At 39.8% G+C, this 25,228-nt stretch overlaps 2 protein-coding genes across 3 annotated transcripts in view; both read right to left on the bottom strand.

Moving 5' to 3' along the window:
• Nucleotides 1-16,105, bottom strand: part of LOC117572754 (5-hydroxytryptamine receptor 2A) — a 71,399-nt gene extending 55,294 nt beyond the window's left edge. For both annotated transcript variants that reach the window (XM_034255838.2, XM_052006181.1), the window contains exon 1: nt 15,763-16,105. The gene's annotated coding sequence lies outside the window, so the exon portion shown is untranslated. The remainder of the gene's footprint in view (nt 1-15,762) is intronic.
• A 6,777-nt stretch (nt 16,106-22,882) lies between these two features.
• Nucleotides 22,883-24,412, bottom strand: LOC117571201 (uncharacterized). The gene is made up of 3 exons (XM_034253246.2): nt 24,274-24,412; nt 24,025-24,122; nt 22,883-23,967 (listed from the first exon to the last, which is right to left on the bottom strand). The coding sequence occupies exons 2-3, from the start codon at nt 24,062-24,064 to the stop codon at nt 23,012-23,014; spliced, it is 996 nt and encodes a 331-aa protein (XP_034109137.1). The 5' UTR covers nt 24,065-24,122; nt 24,274-24,412; the 3' UTR covers nt 22,883-23,011.
• Nucleotides 24,413-25,228: the final 816 nt, after the last annotated feature.

The raw sequence follows: 25,228 nt of genomic DNA, 5'->3' as shown, positions 1-25,228 counted from the left end.
TGAGATGACGACGCTGATGGTGACAAAAATTAAAGGCAATCTCCAAGCAAGGAGTGAAGCACTCTTTCACATACTGCTCATCGAGTATCACAGCTGGAGATGCGGCTCAATCTGTGTCGCATTTTATAGGAGCACACGAACGAACCGTGTCGCCGTCTGCTTTTACTCTATTTTATTTTCGCTTTATTTACTTAATGTGCGCACTCGAGTTGACGACATCGCTGGCAGCCATATCTGGCGCCTGATGCTCGTAAAATGAAACTTGCAGCCAGTGAAATTAGTTGTTGCAGCCTTACCTCTCCTCCTACTATGTATTTCCTGTAGCAGCGCGTTGGCGTGTTTGGGCCAATTTTTTGGCCTAGTCACCTAGTGTCAGGCTGTCAGACTGTCAGGCTTTTCAGATCTTTAGACAGTCAGCGAATTCACCGAGCTACGCTTTGTGGTTACTCGCTATTAAATGAAATTGACTTGTGCTTTGGCCTTGCAATTGAAGCTTTACCTCTTGCGAGCTGGGGTATATTAAATTTGAGATAAATTTGCAGATATCAAAACGAGCTAGCGTATAATCTTTTTATAAATTCAATTTGGCTGAAAAGCGGTCTTAAGACTGAGCTAAAAATCAAATTTTGTAGCATGCAAAAAGAGTGTAGAAAAATGCTGAAAACAGCTAAGAGAACAATATACTTGTTTGTATATTTTGTATAACCTAATAGTAGCTTTTAAGATCTTAAATAAATATCTTTAAAGTTTGCTACGCAAGTGTATTTGCTTAGTCGTTTCGTTTCGTTCTATTTGATTTCTATTTGTTGTAAGTTGCAGCTCTTACTGGCTGCTTTTAGCTGTAGTAAAAGTTTATGAACAACAACGCTGCAATTGTCGTTTTACAGCCATTGCCAAAGCAAAGCCTTGAAGTTTTAAGAGTGGCCATTGTATGTGAGTGGAATGCGAAATGTGGAATTGCGCAAATGTTCAGCATACAACTACTATACTATATATGTATGTACGTATGTAGTGTGTGTACATGAGTATGCAAATCAATCGACAGTGAACAAGCATGAACTGCATCAGTCTGTGTCGGCGCTCAAGTTCAAGGAAATCACACATACACACTCGAAAAATAATCATAGACGTGAGTGGCTGTGCTCTTAAATATTCCACTGCTCTATAAAAAGTACAGAAACTAACCAGATTGAATAAAAATTCTAATCTAGTATATGACGAGTATCAAATGCAGCGCACTTTGAGTGAGAACAGCCCTCGTCTTGGGCCGCACGGAGGTGTGTATATAATATGAATCGCATATACAAACAGCCAGTGAAGCCATAACAAATGAAAAGCAAACTTGTGGCTTGACATTGATGAATGCACGATGAGATTTATGCTACGCTTCCTCTCTCTCGCTTGCTGGCTGTTTGACTGCGTATACGTAATATACGTAGTGTACAATATATATGAATGTATATAAAGTGAAAATGTGTATAGGTATATACTATACGTAGCTGAACGTTGTCTATGAGCTGTCACTCATTCGCTCACTCTCTCCTTCGCTTACTCGCCCAGAAGGGCTCACTGTCTGGCTGGAATAAATGTTAAGTATACGCATAATAGGCCCCACACTACGCCGCGCGCTGTTGCTGTTGCTGCTGCTGCTATTGCCTGTTGTGTCTGCCTCTCGTTAGACTCTGGTGTGTGCTGTGTGTGTATTTTGCTCATTTACGCACTTTAAGTCGCTGGCTTAACACACGTGTCTGCGCCATAGTGTGCGCTGCAGTGTTTACCTGCCCGTCAGCGATATGGAGGGGAGAGACCGAAAAGCAAAGCAAAACAAAAGTAGAGCAGACACAACACTCATACGCCACGTTGGCCCCAGTCACAGGCACAGTCAGCATCCCCCAACAGGGTCGTCATTTTTATATCTCTCTTTCGACACAGGCATAAAGACGGGCATCATTGGCTAGTTAGCTTGATTGTTGTTGGCAATATAACTAGCTCTATTGACTACGACTCTATTACTTGGTGAATTGATCTGCTAATTGGGATTCAGCATTTTATTTGAATGTTGTTAAGTTTTGCTTTAAATAAATATAAAATACAACGCTTTGTGTTCTTCCATGTGCTCTAAACAAATAAAATGGCAAGTGAAGCTGCTACTTCAATGCACGCTTCATTTCTCTGTTTTGGCATGAGGGCATCTCGACTGTCGACTAGTTGCATTGTGCGCACTTGGCTCGGCGTTTTTATTGTTTTGTCTGCTGTGCACACGGGTAAAAGTCGCTTTCTCTGTTTTAATTGTTTGTTTATTTGCTCGCTGGGGCCAAGGACCAACAGCCCTGGGCAGCGACGGACCACAGTTCGTCCCTGCAGCTGGTCGCCTTTTCGACTGGGCGTCTTCTTGGCTTTTTGCGTGCTTTTTTGCCATTTGGCAAACATTTGCATAGCTTACAATTAGTGACCCACTGGCCACGGTACACTGCACGGCACAGAACGGCACTGACTGCGTTGGAAACATTTACTGTTTATTGTCTTTAGTGACTCTAACTGTTGCTTGAGCACTCGACTGTTTTAATCATATTATTTTTGGACTGCACTCCACAGCTGAATGTCAAATGTCAAAGTTTGACCCTGATCTTGGCATGATAGCCATTTTTGTAGTATAAATGCCAAGTTAGTTTGCCATGACATTTATTGTGTGATGGAATTCCGTTCAGATCTCTAACTTGAAAGTTCTAGCTGAGCATAGTTTATGCGCAGTACAAAATTTGTGCTTAAGTCAGTTGCTACCTGGTGCTGCCAGTGCAATTAATGCTGTAGAAGTAATTATATGCATTACCGAAGCACATGTCGAGCAAAAACGGGGGAGTGAAAGCACAGAAAAAATTAATTAAAATGCAATTAAAGTGGCTGCTGGTACAGCACAAAGTACTCCTCAAGTCCTCCCCCCAAAACGACCACATGCACTTTAACTTATTTCTTTTAATGGTTTATTTTATGAAAACGGCAGCCTTAAGTGCTAGTCGGTAAAGCGGAGGGTGCGGGGGAGAAGAAACGAGCAAAATTACGCGGTAAAGTACCACTTGGCGTTGCGTATACGCAGCGTGTGTATAAGCTCTTCTCGCTTCAGCTTCCAGCTGGAATGTATGTTAACGAAAATTGCATCGTTTATTTGCATTAACTATGCCATACTCTTCACTCTACCCTCCCCCACCTCGTCATCACTGTCTTGCAGAGTGCACTTTGCCTAATTGATTGTGCTTGGCAAGCGCTGTGGCAGTGACTGGTCAGCAGATTTCTTTCTTTAATTGCAGCTGCCAAATCCAACACAGCATAGAGACGCCACAATGTACCTACACACAAGTACAATCACACTCTCGCCCACACACACAGACATACCTGAAATACGCAGACAGTAAAAAAAGGGTTGCTGTTCATCGAAGTCGCCAAGAGCAACGTGCGTTGACTTTGTCGCACACAAATATCCAGTTACAGATGAGAAAAGACTCTCGACTTGGACCCCCGCCCAAAAAAGGCATTTCTCTCTCCCCTACTTCTGTGGGTGTGCTGTGGTACTGTGCTGTGATGCGTCATCAGCCTTTGGCATTGTGTTGCCTTTGTGCTATTATTAAAATGCTGCTGCTTTATTTTCTGTGTGTGTTTCTTTTATTTTTTTATGCAAACATGTCTTATGTCTTCATTGCGAGTACACTTACTTTCCACACACACACACACACAACATGTACGCGTATTTTGCGAATTTGTCTTTTTTTAGCCTTTACTCTGGGGAAATTTTCGGGGCTGAGTCGGGGTGCTGTACTTGATTATGAGCCATTGTTGCTCTTGTTTGTCTTGTTCTTGGTGTTATGGATTATGCGACCATTGGGAGCAACTTTTTTGCCATGTTGTGCATTTCATTTGATTATGCAATGATAATGGTGACGATGAAACTTTAAAGCAAACTCTCAACCAGTCATGTGACAACAGAAGCGAATTAAATGTAATTAAAAGCATTTTTGGCATTTGCTGGAATTTCGGCAAATATTTAAACACTTGAAATTCGACAATGACAGCGACAACGACAACGACGCGGGCGACATTTCAACATTTCAGCATTTCGACATTTTGGAATTTGTTTTGCACCTACATAACATGCATATGTGTGTGTGTGTGTATATGTGCGTGCTCTCATGTGTGTGCGCCCCCATGGGCCATAAAACGCAATAATAAGGCACATGAAGCATATTTTACACATGTCTTTGTCGCATTTATCACAATCAGCAAACGGGCTGCTGACTGCTGGCATGCCACGCCCCCGCCTCCCCCAGGACTTGCTCAAGTAAGTCTTCCGCCATTCGCATCATCTTTTGCCTACCTACGAAATACTTAAGCAAACACGTCGCATTCAGGGCAACTTTTATTGCATTTTTTGTGAGTTACTCGCAAAAAGCGAGAGGCGCACACACACACACACACACACATTTTTTTCGCCAATTGTTTGCAAAAGTGCTTGCCACGCAGCAGCCACGCGTCGTCGGCGCCATCTCCCGCACTTATTGTGTTCCCTAATGTGGCAAAGTTTTTAATAACTTGGCCTTTTTCATGCACAGGTGAATAATAAACATGTTGACAGCCATAATGTGCTTAGAGGCAGAAACAGAAGCCGCGTTGCCGTTGCCATTGCCGTTGCTGGGCATGGGGCAACACATGTTGACACGTGGTATGTCTTGAGGCACAAATATGTTAAGAGTGGCAGCTGGTCGTGGGTCATGTCAATAATCAAGTGCCAGCTGGCTTAGAACTAAATATATACGCATACTGCAGGTAATTACATTATAAACTTTACGATCTGAATGCTAATGCCAAAACAACATTGGTGACAGCAATACGAATAATGTGTGATTATCAAGTGCTTATTCATATTCATAACAGCAGCACTTAATGCTGCCCAAGCTACTCACATTTCCTATTCCGAAATCAAGTAGATTTCTAGTATAATTGATGCAACTTAAACACTGCTACAGCAAAACAAGTAAGAAAGCTAAAGTTGAATGTGCTCGTCCGTCAGATACCTGCCACACCTTCTCGATAAAATTAAAATAGTATTATCCTTAAAATATACCATCTTAATATACCCAAAAATAGTCGAGAATGCTTCAGTGTCAGAAACCCGCTACACATTTTTAATAAGAGTAAAACAGTTCGTTATTATTCTTAATACCATACTAATAGACCGAAAATTAGTAAAATATGGCGATTGTATATAGCGAAATACTATTATTATTAAAATACACAATATTAATACACCGAAAAAATTCTATAATATTTTGAATTCTACATTTGGAATATCGATATACTAAAATTACATTCAAAATAAACTCCAGACGCATTTTTTCCCATATAAAGTTGTTTCTTAAATAACTTTTATAATTTGTATCTTCTCAACCAAATGGTCAGAAATCATAAAGTCTATACTTATGATTAACGCTGGTCAACAATATATACGTATATATATATATATATATATATATATATATATACATATATGTTACATTATGAGGTCGGAGTTGCCTCCGTTTTTCTGTTAAAAAGAGTTATAATACCCTTTTCCTTTCAAGGCATCGGGTATAATTATTGACAACAGCTTTCACCATTGACGATTTACAGAGCACAAAATGTGCAGCACAATTTACAGAACAGATTTCCAATCTCAATTTCTCTCTCTTTCCCACTCTCTCTATCTCTTGGTCTCTTGCGAATTGAATGAATTCTATGGACATTGCTCATACGCAATGTGTGACAGCCTTGCAATTGCAATTTGCCGTGAGCTGACTAAAACGGAAATGCAACCTGAAAATGGTAAAATCTGTGCGCACTCTGCATGCTGTTGTGTGTGTGAATGTGTGTGTCGAGTGAAGCTGTCTTTGTGACGCTTCGCCACCAGTAGATTGATTAGTTGTGTTGCCATTCAATGTGCCTGTAACGTGTGCTGGATGTGTAGGTGTGTGCGTGGGCACGCGAATTGTCTGTGAATGCGCGAAACAAAAAAAACAAAAAAAAAAAAAACAAAAAAAATAGGGACATATAAAGCGTATGGCGAAAAGCACTTTGAACGCGTAAAGCAATTAACACGCAATTACCATTTCCACTTTTGCCATGTCACTGTGTGTTGACATTTCTCACTGTGTGCGTGTGCCATTGTGTGTGTATGGCTGTGTGTGAATATACATAGGTGTAATTGGCAATGTGGCTGCGTGTGAAAACGATGTGGCCAGAAGAAACGCCTCCTCGACTGGACAGCGTGAGTGTAGCGATATGTCAAAGCGAACAGATAACAAATGACAGCACAGACAGTGCCACTAAAGCAAGACAGACAGCGGAGGGAACGAGAGAGAGATAGAGAGATACTCTCCAAAATGTACCATCTCCTTCGCAGGGCAGTTGACCGAAAACTGTTGCGCTTCAATCTGGTGGGTGGGCGATAGGGAAAGAAGGTCATCAAGTGAGGCTTTGATTGTTTTTCTAGTCTCTTCGCTGTTTGCTTGTTTGTTTGTTGTTGTCATTAGTTGAGCGTGTGACACGGCCCAAGCGAAATCACTCAAATTGTCACTTGCTTAATAATTAACATTAATGCGTGCTCGCAGCAGCGGCAGCAGCAACAGGAACAATAACAGAGTGGCAGCAACACAAACATAAAACAAAAGGCGAGGCGCGGTTGACACTTGGCAGCCAAGCCAGACGCAGGACAGCTGCTTCCGCTTAATTTATGTGTGTGTGTGTGTTTGTGTGTGTGTGGGAGTGTATGTGTGTTCCTAGGATCATTATCATCATGTTTGCCCTTTAATTAATTTGTTTACTTGCCAGCCAAATCGACGCATAATTAACTCAAATGTCTTCTCTCCCAGCGCAATTAAAACCCAAAACGAACTTTGCCAACTTTTGCCTCCGGCCGACAGCCAACTGCCAAGAGCGAACTGCCAGCCACTGCTGCAACTGTCTGCGACGACGCGTCGCAGCAACATTTACTCAGCCAGTTTGCCACTGACATTGAAATTAAAAGTTTACCTGCGAGAGCAGTCCAGCCACTTGTTTAGTGCAATAAATTCTGATTTCATTTCGTTTTGTTTTGTTCCGTTTTTCTCCGAGTGTTTTTTTTCCCACTGCTCTGTTCTGTTCTGTTCTGTTGTGTTCTTCCGTTTGGCTACGTTTATCAGTCGTAAGTCTGGCAGGCCATAAAAACCATAAAGTTTCATCCATAAAATATGCTAAAGTTCTGCGACAACAGCACGTAACACAAAAATCCTAAAAGTTAAAATGTCCCGGCCAAGATGTTGCCATATAATCGTAAATTACCTTTAGTTTCGGAACTTCTGCTCGTTCGTTTATTTCACATTCATAAATTGAGAAGAACGCGCACTTCAATGTTAATGTTAGTTTCATTAATCATTAAAATATTTGTTCAACTATGCGAGCAATAAACATATACTTGAGTTAATCATAATCGCTCAAATGTTTATTTGGCATTCTAGAACTTATTTGTAATTACGTTAAACTTTGAAATTCATAAAAGAGTACGCTCTTAGGGTCATTTTGAATTTTGAATAAGTATGACTTTAAATGACTTAGTTATTTGCCTTCTGCTTCAACAGCTTCTACGACTAATGAAATGTCATAAAAACGCTCTTTGGCAATTTGCGACAGTTTTGTTAATGTATGCTTGGGTGTGTGAGTGTGTGTGTGTGTGCGTTGGTGCCATTATACATATGTTGCTACACATGCTACACAGATAGAAGATATATGAGTCTCTCTGTATCATGTCGAAGGGCAAGCTGCAATTTACGACCGCTGCTTTGGTAAAACAAACACGTTTTCATTAAAAAGTCTGCGTTTGATGGCACAGAAACCGATGTAGGCGGAAGGCAGCAGACGGGAGACAGCAGACGGCAGTCAGTAGTCAACAACCGACAGTCGACAGTCGGTTGTAGGCGGTAAGCGGTCAGGGGCGTGGTTGAAGGTCATGTGCGCGCTTTGCTTGACTTTTGCCAAATTAACCAAAACGAAGAAGAACACGAAAACGAAAAAAAAATAATATGAGAAACAAGCAAACACACTTTTTGCATTTTTGATATGTCGACAACGTGTGCACTTTGCGTTCCTCACTTTCCTCGCTAATGTCGCGCTTTATACGATTTTTGCGCGAATTACTTTGCTTTTCCTTTTGGGTGGACTTTAACATTTGCTAGTGATCAGCGTAATTTCTCTTTTAAGCTTGAAGACAAATTCGTATGATGAAAAAGCGTCGAGTCAACGTAGGGAAAGCCATGACCTGCATGTCCCTAGTTCAGAACACGTCCCAATGGCATTTAAGACAAGCAACGACAAGTTTCGCTAGTTATCGTTAAGCTCCCTCGTATGTATGTGTGCGCAATTGATACAAGCAATTACCCACGGCTACAATTAGAGAATTTTGTAATGCAGTAGCATGTTTTTGGCTGCTCTAATTGTGCAATTAAGTAAATCAATTACACATTCACATATGTTCACATCTACACACACACACACAGACACACAAGTAAATATTTAATGCTAGCGAAAATTTCAAGCTGTTGCGAGCTTAAAGTCATTCACGTGCGCCCAGAAGTAGGCAACACTTTAAATTATTCATGAGTCTTTGAAATGGAAATGGAAATTTGTGGGACGACCTCAAACTGAAGATGGCCAAGTTCTGACTGAGTTCTAAATCGCAGCAGATCCTTTGGATTCATGTTCGTAGAGCTTCACTTGGCTTTGGTTTTGAACTGATAGCAGCACAGCACAGAGAGAGAGAGAGTTCACGTGCTATGTGAAAGCGTCTGTAAAACAGCCGACTGAAATATGAATAGACATATTTTGGGTATATGCTAATTATGGTAATTATTAGAAAATAATTATGCAGTTTCGTCGTTGCTAATTATGCTAATTAATACTAGATTATTATGGAGTTTTGTTGAGTTTGAAGTTTTGATAAGTGCATTTAATATTCGATTTGGCATTTTGTTTTTATGAAAACGAATTTATTTTGTCATTTGCTATGGCTCCACCTGCTGCTGCTGTTGTTGCTGCTTCGTTTTGTCGTTTTTGGGGCATAAAGTTATTAAGTTTGCCCCAAAGTTGGAACAGTCGTGTCTGCAATGGTATTGAAGTTCCATTTTGGAAAGTCCAGTGCTAACTTTGGTCTTTATCGCAAACGCAAATGCATAAATAATTGCACAATTTCAACTTTTTCATCGAAATTTAGTGCGACAAAAGTTGTACACTAAGAGGAAATTGATTTGCTAACGCATTTTAAAAAATATACATACTATATATATTTAACAGAAGATTGTTGAACAAACAGATCTGGGAATAAATATAAACTTCACTTAGTCTAAGCTCGGCCTTCACTTCACTCTCCACAGCTTTTTTGATTTTTTTAAGAAAGTTATTTGTGTGTTTGTTTGTTTGTTTGTTTATCGCTCTTTCAGTCTGTCTGTCCGTTTGTCTGTTTGTGTGGTTTCACTGTAATTTTATACAGAATTAGAAAATTGAATATGCCAGTATGTCTTGTCTCGGTCTCGTTCTCGGTCTTTATCCTGGCAGAATGACTGCACGGCTGCCTTTAGCCGAGTCAAGGTAAAGCTGAATGCGACATTAAGAATGGGCGTTGCGAATTGGAAAATTTAATTTGCAATGGCCGAGAACTTTTCAAGCCGCAGAAAGACAAAAAAAGACCACAACGCAGTGAATGCTTTAATTGAGGCTGATCGACTAAAAAATGCCCTACTTCAGAGATAGCCGAACAACAATTCGACTGCACTTTTGCTATGCCAAAAACTTAATAGCAACATTCCCATTCTGTAGCCGATTTGGTCACAGGGTATTAAGACCAGAATCAACTGACAAATCTGCACAAAATAAGGCCACATTGTCGTCCTGGTCTGCGAATTTCTTGAACATTTCAGTCTCCATTTTTTTTTTCTTCATTTTCGACGTGGCTTAAATTCTCTTCGTAACGTATTTTTTTCGGCGTCGTCTTCTTCTGGTTTTTGTTTTTGTCTCTATGTTGTCGGCATCTGCTTTTGTTCTGGCATTTGCTGGCATTCGCCTCAAATTTTTGTTCTCATTTGGCCAATTTTTTTTTCGTGGCCGCTGTTGCTGTTGTTGTGCTAAACCAAATTTCAATTATTTTGTTTGTTACCATTTTCATTACGTTTCGCTTTCATAGTCGCCTGTCAGCGTGTAACAAAGCGCAAAGAGAAAACTTGGAAAAAAAGTAAAAATAGAAGAAAAAAAAAATGGAAAATGGAAAATTGCTTATAATACACAAAATACAAACAGTCTCTATCTCTGCGTGTGAGATACTAACACAGTCACTCAATGTGGAACGGACATTGTCCTCAGCCCGTCATTGAAACCCTTGCCCCTTGGCCCCTTCAATTGTTGCACCATTTTGTGGCTTTGTTTTGCGCTGCGATAGCGACTCTTTAAACGACATTAAACTGCTCTAGTGGCATAATGAACTACCAGCAATAGAATGAGCAACAGCAAGAGCTATGCCATCGATGCGTGTAGCCGGTGCTTTGATGTGTGCCTGCCACCTAGTGCCTGCCACATGCCACATGCCCCAATCCCAGTGCCGTCTGTGCTGTCAAATGCAGTGACTGTGCCTGGCTTTTTTGTATGTGTGTGTACATTTCACTGGCCTTTTCTTTGTTGCTTTCTCTCGTTTCATTTTCGTTTAATTTTTTCGGCACTGCCTCGACTCACATGACAACATGACGACGTCGTCACATACGATGAACCCATTCCCTTCCCTTTATAGATTTGATCTCACGCGGTGACGGCGGCGGCGATACGCTTAAAATTCCAAGCACTCTTTGTGCGAAAGTAACTGGCAATGTTTTCGCTGAATTGTTTTCGAATTGAAACTTGATTATGTATCAACAGCTAAGACAGCCATGGCGGTTAGTTTGGGGTCTCAGACTGAAGGGGAGACCCATGGCCAATGGTCAGAGAATGGGAAAACGAATGGAATGGTCAGGGATCGGCGCGTGTCCATTTCATTTTATCGCTCGACTGCATTGTAAATATTTTGTTTAGCCGCGCTTTGCCAGCTGCTGACACAAACGCCCTGCGAAAATATAAATAAGGCAAACGCTTTGATAAACTAAGCTCGGGTGTGTCAGTATGTTTCTCCGTCTCTCTCTGTGTGTGTGTGTGTTTTTATTTGTTGCTGTGTCTGAGTGAGTGTAAACTGTGATGTGCTTGTGTTTGTCTGCACATTGGAGATGAGATTATAGACAAAATGTGAAAACATGGAAATCCCTCAGTGATATATTTGCGAAAATTGCAAGCGTAACTTGTGCGTATTACGAAAATATTTATGTCTCATTTTGCTTGACTTCACTTTAGAACAGCATGTAATTTAAGATTATTTAAGTCAATAATCTGCAGTTGATTTTAGTTTAAAATTCATGAGATTTTAGTTTGTAAATAAAATTGTAAATTTTTTTATGGTTCAGAAAACTTTTGAAAATAATATTTATGGCAATAAAATAACTTATCATCTTAGAATAATATGTAAAACTACAGATAGATTGTTTTGCTTTTTTAAAGCGAAATAAGAAATATTTTTTGTATAAAGCTAAAAATACAAAATAAAAAATACACGAAATATTATGAGATCAAAAATTGTTTAGTGCAAAAGAATCTTTAAATATTGAAAACGAAACGAAGAACACACTAACACCAATCTATCAACTTAGAATAATATACAAGAACATTCTCTTTTTACTGCATTTTGTTTGTTAATCAATTATTTTTTATCGTTTAGCAAGTAATCGAGTTTTCTTTGTTTTACAAATAAAATTCCTAGTTTTTAAGAAAATGTTAAATATCTCGTTTATTTTCTCTTTATTTTTTACATATGAAAGAACTTTATTATATCGTTTAGCAATTAATCGAGTTTTCTTCGTGACTATCGTCAGCATTTTTCTCCAGAACAAACTGCGCGGGTTAAACGAAGCCAAGAACATTGCTTGTTTGTGTAACGTTTGCTGCTCTGACAGCTGCTTTTCAAATGCAAATAATATCACTGTTGGTTTTTATTTCGTTGCTTGGCTGACTTGGCTTTTTTTTGTTGTTGCTGCGACTTTTTCAGCGTTTTCTTTTTTTCTCAGTTTGCTGCATTCGAATGAAGTTGACGGACGCCTTCGCTGTCGACGTTTATGCACGAAATGTGTTTTTAATGAAGCCTTTTAACCAGTCGGCTTGGTCTGCCTAATAAAGACCACGCCGCGTTCACAGCCCGTCAACAGAGTCCTTTCGCCGTCCCATACAGTCAGTCCGTCCGTCTTTGTCGGGACTCGTCAACCGCCCGTCACTCGTCACTCATCGCATTTATTTTATGTTTTTTTGCCGTTTGTCCTGGCCCTGCCTTTCGTTTTCTTTTTCCCTTTTTCAATAAATCGCAAATGGGCATTTGTCCTTGCCCGGTTCTGTTTGTGGGTCTGGGTATAAGGTATAAGGTATAAGGCATAAGGCATAAGGATTGCGAATGCTTGCTAGGAGTTTGGAAGTCTCAACTTGGAGAGTCAGTGAGAAATGGGGGCAAAGTTTATGCAAAGTAGCTTTTAATATGTTTACGACTAAACATTTTCGGCTGCTGGCTGTGCAGGTTAATGGCTGCTCTCTTGCTTTTATTACACAATTTTTAATAATTCCTTTAAAGGAAATATTAAACTTTACTGCTGTAGCCGCACTTCTGTGCTCTCCATTCATTCACACTGCGTGGCTCTTAGCTCTCAGCTTTCTGCGTTCTGTTTCGTTTTCCGTTTTCATTTTCATTCAAAAATGCCGCAGCAATTTTATTGTAATTTATTTCACAGAATCTGCTGCCAAATTTAAGTGGCTCAAATTTAAATGAAGCGCACAAAAATGAAATGTTAATGGACCAGCCACCAACCAACATTACAGACACTGAGTGGAAAGTGAACAAAAAAAGTGACTCTGAGTGGCCTTTGCAGTGGTACATAGTTTATTTAATTTTTGTGCATGAAATATGCGTGACTTTTAGCCACGTTGAAGCCGTTGACAGTTGTTACGAAGTACATAGTCTGGCTCACATTTAAAATGAAAATGCGGCTGCTTTTACTTTTTCTCTCTGTTCGAGCACAAATTAATTAATATTTAAGCTGCTTAAAAGTTAGCTTATATTTAACATTTCACGCTGGCTATTTTCCGGGAGAGCGGGAGACATGGAGAGGGAGGGAAGTGGAGCGAATAAGATCCTTGGGTAAATTAAACAGCACGTGGAAGCCAAGCAGCAAAATTTCATATTCATATCTTGGCAAAAGGCCTTTGACTTTTCATTCATCAAGTTGATTAAGGCATATAATAAGCGAGTAATTAAAATTGCGGCCGGCAAATTTAAATACAATTTAATAGAGAATTATCTCAATATTAGGCAAATGATTTTGCTCTATGCTATGCTTCAAGCTTATTTTCAACTTTCTAATTATGCTCAACGTTGCGTATACGCAATGTTGTGTGTTAATTGTGTGACTTTTTGTGTTTGTTCAGTATATTCGAGCACCGAATATTATGGCCCATCACGTTGTGGACTGCAATGGATTAACGAGCGGACTGCACATAAAACTCAGCTGACTTTTTGAGGCCATAAACCGCAAGCGGAGTGAAGTTCATATATATGTATGTATAGGGCATAGAGTATAGAGTGAATGTGTGTGAGTTCCCTCGGGCCATGGTGTCCCAATGTAGGCAATAAAAATGTTTAAACCCAAAAATTATACTCATACAAGCTGAAAACCCCAGAGAGGCTGCATTATGCTGCTCTCGAGCAAATGACATACAGAGCGAGCGCGTAGGAAAGTTCTTAGAACATTGTTTGCAGGATAATATGCGAGAAAGTTGCACGTTTTTTTGGGTAAAACTCGTGACAGGAGACGCCACTTGATGATGAATGGGAATCACCTCCGGCATCTGCCGTCGCTGACTTTACTTCGCTCTCTCTCTTTCTCATTTTCTGTATGCGTTCCGGTGATACTTCTCGTCGTATGTGGCAATGAGGATGTGTGTGGGTGTGTGTGTGGCTGCTGCCCTTGCTGGTCGATAGCTGAGGGTCCTGGCTGGCATAAGTTTTATGGCGCTCACTACTTTCAGCTCAGGCGGGAACGTTAATCTTATTTGCTGGCAGCGCTGTTGTACATTTTTCGGGCGGGGGTTTTGTGCGTAAATAAAAGTAACAAATGTCGCCAGCTGCGAGTGTTAGAGCTGTACACTAAGAACGGGGAGTGGCGAGAGGTTGGGAATGAACGAGGAAGAGAAAGAAGATATCAGCAGCTGGCGACTAAGCGCCAAAGGCGCATATTTTGTCTACTAAAAGCATGCCAGGGATTTTCGCATTACAATAAAAACGTGGCACTTTGTGCCATGCATAAGTCAGCCTCAGTTCATGTATGTGCATGTGTGATGCTGCTTATAAGTTTTTGCAAGCACAAGAATATGTGTTTGGTGCGTGTGTGTGTGTGTTTAGAAGATGTAGCCATAGACAAGACGCTGGTCGTTGCCAAGTTTTGGTGCGTGAATTGAATGCAAAACTCGAAAGTTAAATATTGCACGCTTCGCTGGCAGAGAACGGGGAAGCCAACTTTTGCTCGGCAGCATCTTAAATTTAATTAAAGCGACAGCCAAAGCAAATACGATTACATCAGAGACCGTGAGAGAGCCTTCAGACTGTGGACTGTAAATGTAACTGTAACAGTAAGTATAAATGTTACTTTGACTTTGAGTTTGGCTTTTAGACAACTGCCAAAACTGATTTGCCGAGCCGTCTCCAACTGACAACAGCAGACAGTCAGCGCATAAATCTGAACATTCCCTCGTAGTACACGATTTTTAGCATGTCAGGTGACTGACTGACTGACTAACTGACTGCTTGACTTACTGACTGCCTGACTGACTGACTGACTGACGGACTGCTTGGCTGACTAGGTTCTGGGCTTGGCTTTTGCCTCGGGAGTTGAGCAACATATCTTTGCATACTTGATGGCGCATAATGGCGCAAAAAATTGTTTACATGCATAAAAAATGTTTTGCATTTACATAATTTTTGACTTTTCAAGTCGCATTCAGGTTTTGTGCGCTTTTACGCTGCCTTTGCACTTTTCTATGCTCCATTCCTCTCTCTCTCTCTCTCTCTCGGTATGCTCTGATCCCTCCCCACACTTGTGAATTCGCTTTAGAGTTTGTTTTGTTTTTGTATCTTGCTGCTAGCTAAAACAACAACAACAATAATAAAAGAAAACAAATTGTGAAAATATTGTTGCATACTTTCAGGTAATTTAATTTTACCAATTTTCTCATTCCCATCTTTGTCTTTATCTCCATAACCAACGCTTATTTACTCGCTCTGTTTTTCTCTTTCTATTTGTGTGTGTGCGTAAGGTCAGTTAAGCTGTTGTGCTAGCTAATTTTAAATGCATATCCAACCAGTTAAAACCCGACCGCTTTATTTTGTAATTACCCAATTCTAGGAAATTATATTTCTATGAATTTATGCTAAATTTAATTTCCAAGAGATTCTTGCCTCTAATTTCGATTAAAATGTTTTGCATTTTATGTGTTATGTCAAGCAGCTAAATTGCAATGTGCATTTATTATTTAACATATTCGTTTTTGGGTACAAACCATTTCAATGGTACTTAAATTCTACTTATTATTGCATTTACTCACATTTCGAGAGCGCTTTAATTGTTGTTGATTAGAAATTTCGAAGCTCAACATGCCACAGAACACAAATATTTTTGCAATAAATTGAATATTGGAATTTTTCGAAAATAATTTGTTTGCACTTTGTTTCTGACTTAACTTTGCACTGAAATTTGCCGGCAAAATTCACGCATCACTTGCGGCACTGATAAAACCGTTTAAAGTTATGCCCCTACAATAAACACGAGTGCACAAGCACACACTGAGAGAGACACACATACACACAGAGAGATGAAGAAATTGTTAGGTGAAATTTGTTGGGGCACACGTGAAAGTCTCGGTAAAAGCGAAAGAACGTCCAGTTGCGCGCTGTGCCATCGACAAACTGATGATAAACGAAAAATGTTTATCAGCAGCAAGCGTCGCACAGAGCACCCAAAAAGCCGCTGCCGCAGTCGACGTCAGCAGCAGCAGCAGCGCAGGCAGCAGACAGCAGGCAGCAAACATTGACTACGTCACAGCGTGTACGTGAGCAGCAGTAAGCGCAGCAGGCAGCATCGTCGTCGTCGTTCTCGGTTCGTATTTTTGGGCCGAAGACTGTCCCGATGTCCGTCGCGCCATGTGCAAATTGTTGCTGCCAGCGTCGCAGCTGGTACGCCTCTGGGCGCTGCTCTCTTTGTGTAGAGTTTCGCTCTTAGTTCGAAAACCAAGAGAGAGACATAGAGAGCGCTAACTGAAGACTCTTTACCATTGAGCTGTCTGTTATCAGTTGATAAGCGCTGACTGCTTTGTTGGGATAGGCCCCGCTGCTGTTGCATGCAGCCACAGCAGCTTATGTAAAGTATGTAAATCTCAAGTATGTATCTGCATCTCGGTACAAGTTGTTTCGCTTTCAGCAAATGGTCAACAACTTGGACGATAAGCCATCGGTAGTAAGCGAGACAACGGTACGTATACTTTATGTAACTATTCGTAGCCAGCGGCAAGTGCAGCTCAAAGTGCTGACCAAAACAGAACTGCAAAGGCGAGAGCTAAATCAGAGACAGAGATACGGGCACTGCAACAATAAGCTTTAGCAAATAAGCATTAGTTGATAAGAAAAACGAAGACTAGTGAATACCCTATGAATGATCGAATTATTACAATACATTTTGTTTATCAACATTACTTAAAACTTCGTTATTGCTTCTATTACTTTTTTACATTTGTAACTTCGTGTTCAGCATACCCTTCTGTGACAGTCTACAGGGTATAAGCTGTGAAATTGCAATGGCGAGCGAGCAGAAAGCACAACCACAGCAATATATGCAAATGTCTGTTTCCTGCTATGAATTCTTGTCGTTTTTCAAACAAAATGGAACAATGGCAGCTAGATGCTGTTGCTGCTCTTGTTGTTGTTGTTGTTTCTGCTGTGGCTGTTCCCGTTACTTGATGCTGCCTATGATGACAACATGGCAACAGCAACTACAACAATGACTGCAAAAAGTGACGCTGCCAACACCAGCCAAAGCCCCAATGTGCTAACAATAAACTTAAGAAATGTAAAATACAATAACGTTTTATAACCACACACAGGAACACATAGAAAAAAAAAACAAACAAAAAAGGCAACTGCAATACAAACTAATAACAATAAGCAAAAAAAAAAAAAAACTATAGTTTTTTGTTGAGAGAAGCATTTCTGCAGCTTTTTGATAAATTTATGATTTCGGAAATGCCAGAAATTTATATTTCTTTGCTATATGCAGTTTTTGGTTATTCTAAAAATATATCTGCAATCATGTCTTCAACTTAATTCCACAAAAAGACATGACAATTAAACCTCAAAGAGGATTTAGTAATTTCATTTGTTGAATTTTTCTTGTCATATTGAATACTTGCACTGCCTTCCATCTATTTTTGGCGCCCACTGTATAATTGAGTTCAGTGCCAGACGAGTTCATTCGTGGTGCTTTCCTCCTCAACTAATGAGCAATAACTAATTCATAATTAAGCACTTGCATTTCCCCCCTCATCTATCTTTCATTTTCTGTGTCTCTGGCTCTCACTATCGCTGTTCTCTTTCAGTCCATCTCGACAAGTTGCGTGTAATTGGCACAATTACAAACTGCAATCGTCTTATGATTCAACAAAAGTAAACAAAATTTGCAAATTTAATTTCCCCAGCACTTTTCATCCGCAAGAGAGAAAGCAAAATGAATTTTCTAAAAAAATGCAGACAATTTACAGTGTCGATTAATTTGTGGAACTAAGAGAAATGTAAATTATGAACTGCAACTTTGCTATATTCGACTAACTAATACCCTTTCTATTTAAGGAACTGAACGCTATCTAAAAATACTATTGAAATTAATTGCTTTTGGTCCAGTTTAATTTGCGGCAAATTGAAAGCTTGACATGATTAGATTTAGCCGCAGCTTCAAATACCGAACCTCTAAGCTGCCATTTAACCTTTTCACCTGTCCAAGGTCCTTAAACCAAAATGTGACAGAGAAATTAAATTTGTTCGCAGCGACATCGACAATGACCAGCAACCTCCTTATGATGGATAAATTAAAATGCACTTAGCGTGCGCGGTAAATGTTACGAGCCAAGTTGCTGAAAGAGTCAGCAGCCAACTGGCGAAGTGACATGCGGTTGGCCAGAAGCTGCAGTCGAGAGTTAAGCGCGCGAGGACAGGCAAAAGTTAAACTCTTTTTTACAGCTTAATGGCCGAAGAAAGTAAGTTGGCACACGAGTATACGAAGCCGGGTCATTAGTTTTTATATGTATGTGTATGTGAACTCTTTGCAATCGAGTCAACTCTGGGGCGGCAATAAATAAAATTTTAATACTGTGAACTTATAAGCATTTAATCTGAAAGCTTTGCTAAATTAAACAGTATTTATTGCTGACTTAAGTGATTAAATGGTTTTTGGCCAGAGGCAGAAATGGAATTAAATGGAATTGAAAATAGATTTCAAATATAAATCTAAAAGCTGAATGCCAACTAATTGTAACCATTTTGCAACTGTTTAATTCGAATTTAAATAAGTAATGAATGGAAATGTAAGATGCAACGTTTGACCTTTCATTCGAGTGCTGCAACTAGTGCAGAATGATGATGTAATCATTAGTAAGAGGATATTTACGAGTAGTTTTCATTACTTAATATTTAAGTCGACTCTTGCTGCTACTAATCTAGCTTATTGTCAATTATCATTATCTTTGTTCTTTGTACTGCTGCTGCTGCTACTGCCCACCTGACCACCTGCCGATTAAGCAATTGCTCCGACACGACACGACGAATGAAGCAACAGTAAATAAAAGCTCATTAAATCTGATAAAGCTTGTCTCCCAGCTGCCTGCTGCCGTCTGCGACTGACAAAAGTCAAAAGGGGTTGTGCTCCACTCCACTGAGTGCTAAGTACGAGCACTCATTGTGCAAATATTAATAATAATCACATTTTGAACGAGCAAAACTCGGCAGTAAACACACACAGACAGACTGACTGACAGGCAGTCAGCAGGACGCTTGTTTCATCTTCAAAGGCAAAACTTACGTTGGCCAAAAAGCAAAAAAGAAGAAAAATCTTAAGTTGGCGCACATGTGTAAAATATGAAATCTGCATTTATTTATTTAATGTGTTGCCCCATTATAAACTTAACTGCTTGTCTATAAAATATATCCAAGCCAGTCATTTAAAAAAGAAATAGATGCTATACTCAAGCAAATTGTGTTGCGTGAAATGCACTTAAATGTTTTAGTAAAGTTTTCTGCAAACAGTCACACAGATAATAAACTTAGAGCTATAGTTTTCTTTATGTTTAATAACAGCAATTAACATAAAATTAATTCGCTTGACTACACCATTAATTATAATGTAAGCTCATTTTGAAATTGCATAAATAATGCGTTGCAAGTCTCTTATCCAACTACGCTCAGGCCAAGCAAAATTGACTTGTCACCCGTATCTTATGGTTGCATCTCTTGCTGAGCTGCTTTAGCTGCCATTTGTATTACTCAGCTGTGCTTAATATTAACTTGTTTTGTTGAGCTCAAGGGTCAAGTTGCAAAGTGTTTACTGGAATTTGTCAGTAGAGCTTTGCACTAGTATTTTCAGGCGTTACTCGTGCGTATGTTAATTGCATTAAGTGAAGGAGTGATTGGCCGAAGAGGCAAGCAGAAGTATGGAAGGATTGAGAGGGGTGTGGAAGAGCACCCGCAGCAGGACAATGGCAGCCACAACAGCTTTCAATTTATCTTTTACAATGTGATTTATATGCTAACAGGCGGTCAATTTGTTTTTGTTGCTGCTGTTGTTTTCGCTTCTTGCAGTTGTTTCAAGTTGCAAGCGAAGGCATTTTATTTTCCCTCTCGCTTGCACTTAACTTCTCTCTCTCTCTCTCTCTCTCTCACTTTCTTGTCATACATGCTCCGTTGGTATTTGTATTTGTACTTTGTGTACGTTAGTGTGTGTGCATGCAAATGACTTGGCAACTGACAGCCACAACCAACAGCAAACTGCTGACCAAGTGTGTGACTGTGAGTGTGTGTGCGTGGCTGTGTGTGTGCCTGTTGCAATTGTAGTTGTATTGTGTGTATCTTGCCCAACCAAAAATTTGCACATAAAGTATCTCTGACAGCAAAGTTTTCACTTGTAAAAGTTGCATACAACATGAGGCATTCGAAATGCCTTTCAATGCCTGCGATACCCTTACTGCCTGCGGTTTTTGTTGCAGCAACGCGTTGCAAATAAATTTGACTGAGACAACGAGCGGCAGCAGCAACGGCAACAACAACAATCAGAGCAACTGGCATGACTCAATTAAAAGCAACACAGACGACAGACAGCCCCAAAATACACTCGAACCGGACCATGCCTCATAAATTTGCAGCATGCCCCAACGCCTCACTCTATCGCGCTCTCTCTGTCTGTCTTTCTGTTGTTGACAATTTAAATGGACTTGTGCTGCATTTAAGGCGCTTTGATGTGTGCGTATGTTCTAGTTATTTGTTATTGTTGTTATTGATTTCAGAGTGATATTTTCGTTAGTCAACTGCCAAGCATAATAATCAATAGTAAAACTTTACATATACGCCATGTACTACAATTCTAATTATAAATGTAAAAATGAGAAATAAACTGATAAATTGGCTTGCTTATTGCTCTCGATAGGTTTTAGATTTCCGGCCATTTTTCTAGCATTTAATGCGTTGCAATGCATTAAAATGAAAGTGCTTTGCACTAGAACGCAAAACCATTTCTAGTTTAATTTTTTTCAAACAATTTTCAATTGCATTTTTATAGAAGCTATCTAATTGCATACTTCAGCAAGCATCTGATACGTGAATGCTGCTCATAACAGTTTCAAATAGCATCAAGCATTCTCCATTAATTGTATACAACTATTGTATATAGTATATTGCGCCATTAGAAAATGCTTTGCAGTTGAATACGTAAAGTTTGGAGTGTTTCGCAAATTAGCTTTAATGGACTTAAAGAAAAGGGAAACGCGTTTGCTCAGTGACTTTTCAGTTGATACTGCTGCCGCTGACTCAACAGTTCAATTGAATTTGATGCTGGCCGCCGCCGTCATGGTTTTTGACTATGAAATCTAGATAACAACTTTTTGGCAACAACTTGTGGCAAGCATAATTACAAGCTGCCAAATGACAGCCATAACAGTAACAGCAACAGCAATAGCAATAGCAACAACTTTACTGAATGGCAAATGGAAGCCTTGGCAACGCTCCTTCTGATGGCCTGCTTATGGATGTTTCTCATCTCTCGCTCTCCTGACTTCCACTTGCCTTTGTTGTGCCTCATAATGAAGCTATAAATTTGAAAGCAGCCAACAAAAAGATTAACAAAAGCCGTCGATTCGTTTTGTCTGTGTTTCATTTTGTTTATTTTTGTCAGCAAGTTCAAAATACTTCTAATGCTGCTGTTGCTTGTTGTCATTCACTTAAAAGCGAATTTAATTTGATTAAATTGAAGTAGAAATGAAATTCTTCTCTATATATTTTGCCAGCCTGTTGTAAGTCCATTCCATGCTATGCATTATGGTTCAATTTTTTTGTTTATTGGCTACCATTGAAATCATAATTCAAGTATTTCGCAAGCTAATGCACTCCTTACGCTCATAGAAGCGTCTCTCCTTCTGCTGACTGAATTTATTATTTACAATAGTAAATAAAAATATAAGAGGGTGCATGAGTTCGCCAACAGTTGGTTTAGTTTAGAGGAGGAGTTGTTGAAAGGGTGTTGGGTAAGGCAAGCTTGGCCATACATTCACATTTACACTTCAGTTAACACCCCAGGGACAATGGCAGTGCAGCTACGCAATTTACGAATGCTGCGTTGCACTTTTCTACTACTGAGACACACACACATACACACCCATACACATGCACAGTCACAAATACACACACACAGAGTAACGCACGTTTGCTTGTTATATAAGCTTATGTATAATGGTTTCCCCCAGAGTATTTGTATGCACTTATGTACATTGAATGTACACTTAAGGCAACATCCACACATCAACACACAAATACACACACGCACACACACACAATCACACTCCTGTACACATTCAGTGACGTGCATTTGTAAAGCAAATTTGTATTTATGCTGTAGCTAAAGCACCCATGACATTCGCTTGGCATTGGGTTTGCTTCGTTTGTCTTTCAATGCTCTTCTGACTTTCAGCACATTATGTGCTCCATTTAATGTCCATGTATTGTATACACACATACACGCAGAGCCACAACTAACAGATGCCAATGTGTGCCGAACGTCAAGTGGCAATTTACATTAGTTTTATTGTATAAGAAATTAGCAGCATTTAGCAGCCAACAACCAACAGCAGGCACAACTTTTCCTTTGCCGGGCACTGTCTTTACCTTTTTCATGAGTATTTTCGTCTGTATGTGTTGAATTTATTTACTCTTATGGCACATTGCTGTCGTGGCATACGGAAAATCAATTTTTATTAATGAAACCTTTTGGCATTGGCAATCTAAACCCTAAAAGTAAATACGTGAAAAGTCGAACTGGCTCAATCGCTAGTAGATAGGTTTCAAAAAGCAAAATTAAATGCACAAATACACGAGCTGCCTAAAAGTATGCAATGTTTTTTAATATCGATTAACGTATACTTATTTTTTTGCGTATATCAGTTTTTATTGAACCAAAAAAGTAATTAAAAATACAACTATGAAAATAACCTACCTAAAATTTAATAAATTTGTTTTTAAACTATATTCCCCTCTTTCTGTGTCCTCAACCTAGACAATGTGACACTCGTTGACCAGCACTACATCATCGTCAATAGCATCCCCATTAGCGTTCGCATGATGTTCGTGGTGAATAGGGCAGCTAACCAAGAGTTCGTCCTTGGCCTTGTCCTCTTTGCTCAGTTCGATCTTTTGCAATGACAACTCATTGGCGTCTTCTTCGTGGTCCTTAGTTTCTTTGTCTTTCTCCATTATTTCATCATGATAATGATTGTCCAGCACACGATCCATTAACTCATGATTGTTGTGCAGCGCATTATCCACAGCGTTGTCGAGGAATTGATAGATCGGCGTGTCTGTATGACGTGGACTCTGCGGCATCTCCATGTCGAGATTTAAGTTCGGCTGCAGCATTTGCTGCAGCATGTACAGAAAGGGCGGCAGAGCCAGCGATGGCTTGTGCCTGTGATGATGTTTTGGCTTGGACAAGCCTTGCATACGACTGTCTGCATTCAATAGCAGCACACCGCCCATTTCAGGTACTGGACCATAGTTCATATCGCGCTGCAAGCTCTCTATAACCATGTTGGGTGCTAGCAGCTGAAACTCTTTAACTTCCTGCTTTCCATCCGGCGAAATCATCTTGTTGTAGTATACAAGAGGTGGGGCAGCAACATGTGCGGGATATGCTGCGTGGTGGACTGATTTTGGCAACACGGATTCGTCCTTGGGCAACGGCGACAAGCGACGCTTGGCGCGATACATGCGTTCAGCTAAATCATGGGACATTGGCAGCTCCTCTTGCAGTTCCAATTTCTTTTGTGGCTGCAGCACCGCAGCAGTCGCTAGAACAGGAACTGGAACCGCACTTGCATTAGAAGCTGCAATAGGCACAATGATCTCAACCTGTGGCTTATTTAAAACCTCTGACACGGCCTTGACAGTTCCATTATCAGCACGCTTAATGCGTAACGCAAGAATAGGTTGAGACAGCATCAGAAGACCGCCTAAGAAACATTAAAATTAGTAAACCAAGCTCGAATTGCGCTTCACACATCACTTACAACAAATGAGAAGTAAACATTTAACCCACGAGTCGTCCATAATTGCAGCTTGTCCCGATTTCCAGATTTTGTATGCTTGAATAAGAACTCTGAAAGAGCTGACGAATAAAAACAAAAATATAAATTGTATCAATCAAAATGCAATTCAATTTGTTTTTAAAAAACATTAAATAAATCTCAGTTGTCTCGTGATTTGTATTTATAGTCGTTGTTTTTTTTTATTTTATTTTTTTTTTGTGATTGACTCACTTTTGTGATGTGCACGTTACGAGGTTTGTACATTGAATGATTTGAAATGTTTCACTTTTTTAGCTTCTCAGTCGCACTTTGACAGTGAGTTTTTGGAGAGCAGCAAAGCCTGCTCTCTATAGTCTATTGCCACACTCGTACATACACTCGCACACTCACTCTCGTATATCAAATGATTTTTTTATGGAAATCCGGTGAACTTCTGTTTTTTTTTTTTGGCTGGCACGTTAAAGTTTCCACTTATAATTCATCATATGGCTGGCAATATTCAAAAGTCAATAGCCAAACATACATATGTATGCGTGTGTGTAGCGACCTTTTCAAGTGCTGCGAATGGCAGCGGATACAAAAAGCAACAAGAAGAACAACAACAATAACGGAAAATGGCTAAAAAGTTTGCTTCTGATTCCGCCGCAAAACAAAAACCGAAAAACCAAAAGAACAGAAAAGAAAAAAAATACTGTGAAAAAGTTTAGCTTATAAATTTCCAATCAATTTTTGTGCAAAAATCAAACAACACACACAAGTGCCCCACTCACATATTCATAAGCGCTTGTGCTTACTGCTTCTGTGTGTGTGTGTGTGCGTGCTTGTGAGTAAGTGAATATGCGATTGTGTGTGTGTGTTGCTATTACTTGATTAATAAATATTAGCAGCAAAATTGGAAAATTCTCAGCGAGGCGTAAAAATGCAAACACACAAACGAAATGCGATACATTTGCCAAATGGCAGAAGCATTTACCAACACAAGCACACACACACGCTTACGCAAACACACATGTGCATAAGCAATATGGCTGCCACAGACATTGCTACATCCGTTGGGCGACTAATTTGTTGTTGTTGCGCCTTCAGCGTCTGGCATTAATAATGTAAAGTGCGTGCCTCAAATGTAAATTTCAACGCTTGCGATTTCATAAACTGGCGACATTTTCATATTGACACAAACACACAC

This window comes from Drosophila albomicans, chromosome 3, assembly GCF_009650485.2.
Source record: "Drosophila albomicans strain 15112-1751.03 chromosome 3, ASM965048v2, whole genome shotgun sequence".
Classification (NCBI taxonomy): Eukaryota; Metazoa; Arthropoda; class Insecta; order Diptera; family Drosophilidae; genus Drosophila; species Drosophila albomicans.
Note: the sequence above shows the minus strand (reverse complement) of the source record. Positions and strands in the feature narration are given on the sequence as shown.

Bases quoted from the DNA above. Each gene is read 5' to 3' on its own strand.
- LOC117571201 (XM_034253246.2), bottom strand. From the start codon at position 24,064: ATGGACGACTCGTGGGTTAAATGTTTACTTCTCATTTGTT. The intron at 23,968-24,024 runs GTAAGTGATGTG...AATGTTTCTTAG, and splicing joins ATGTTTACTTCTCATTTGTT to GCGGTCTTCTGATGCTGTCT.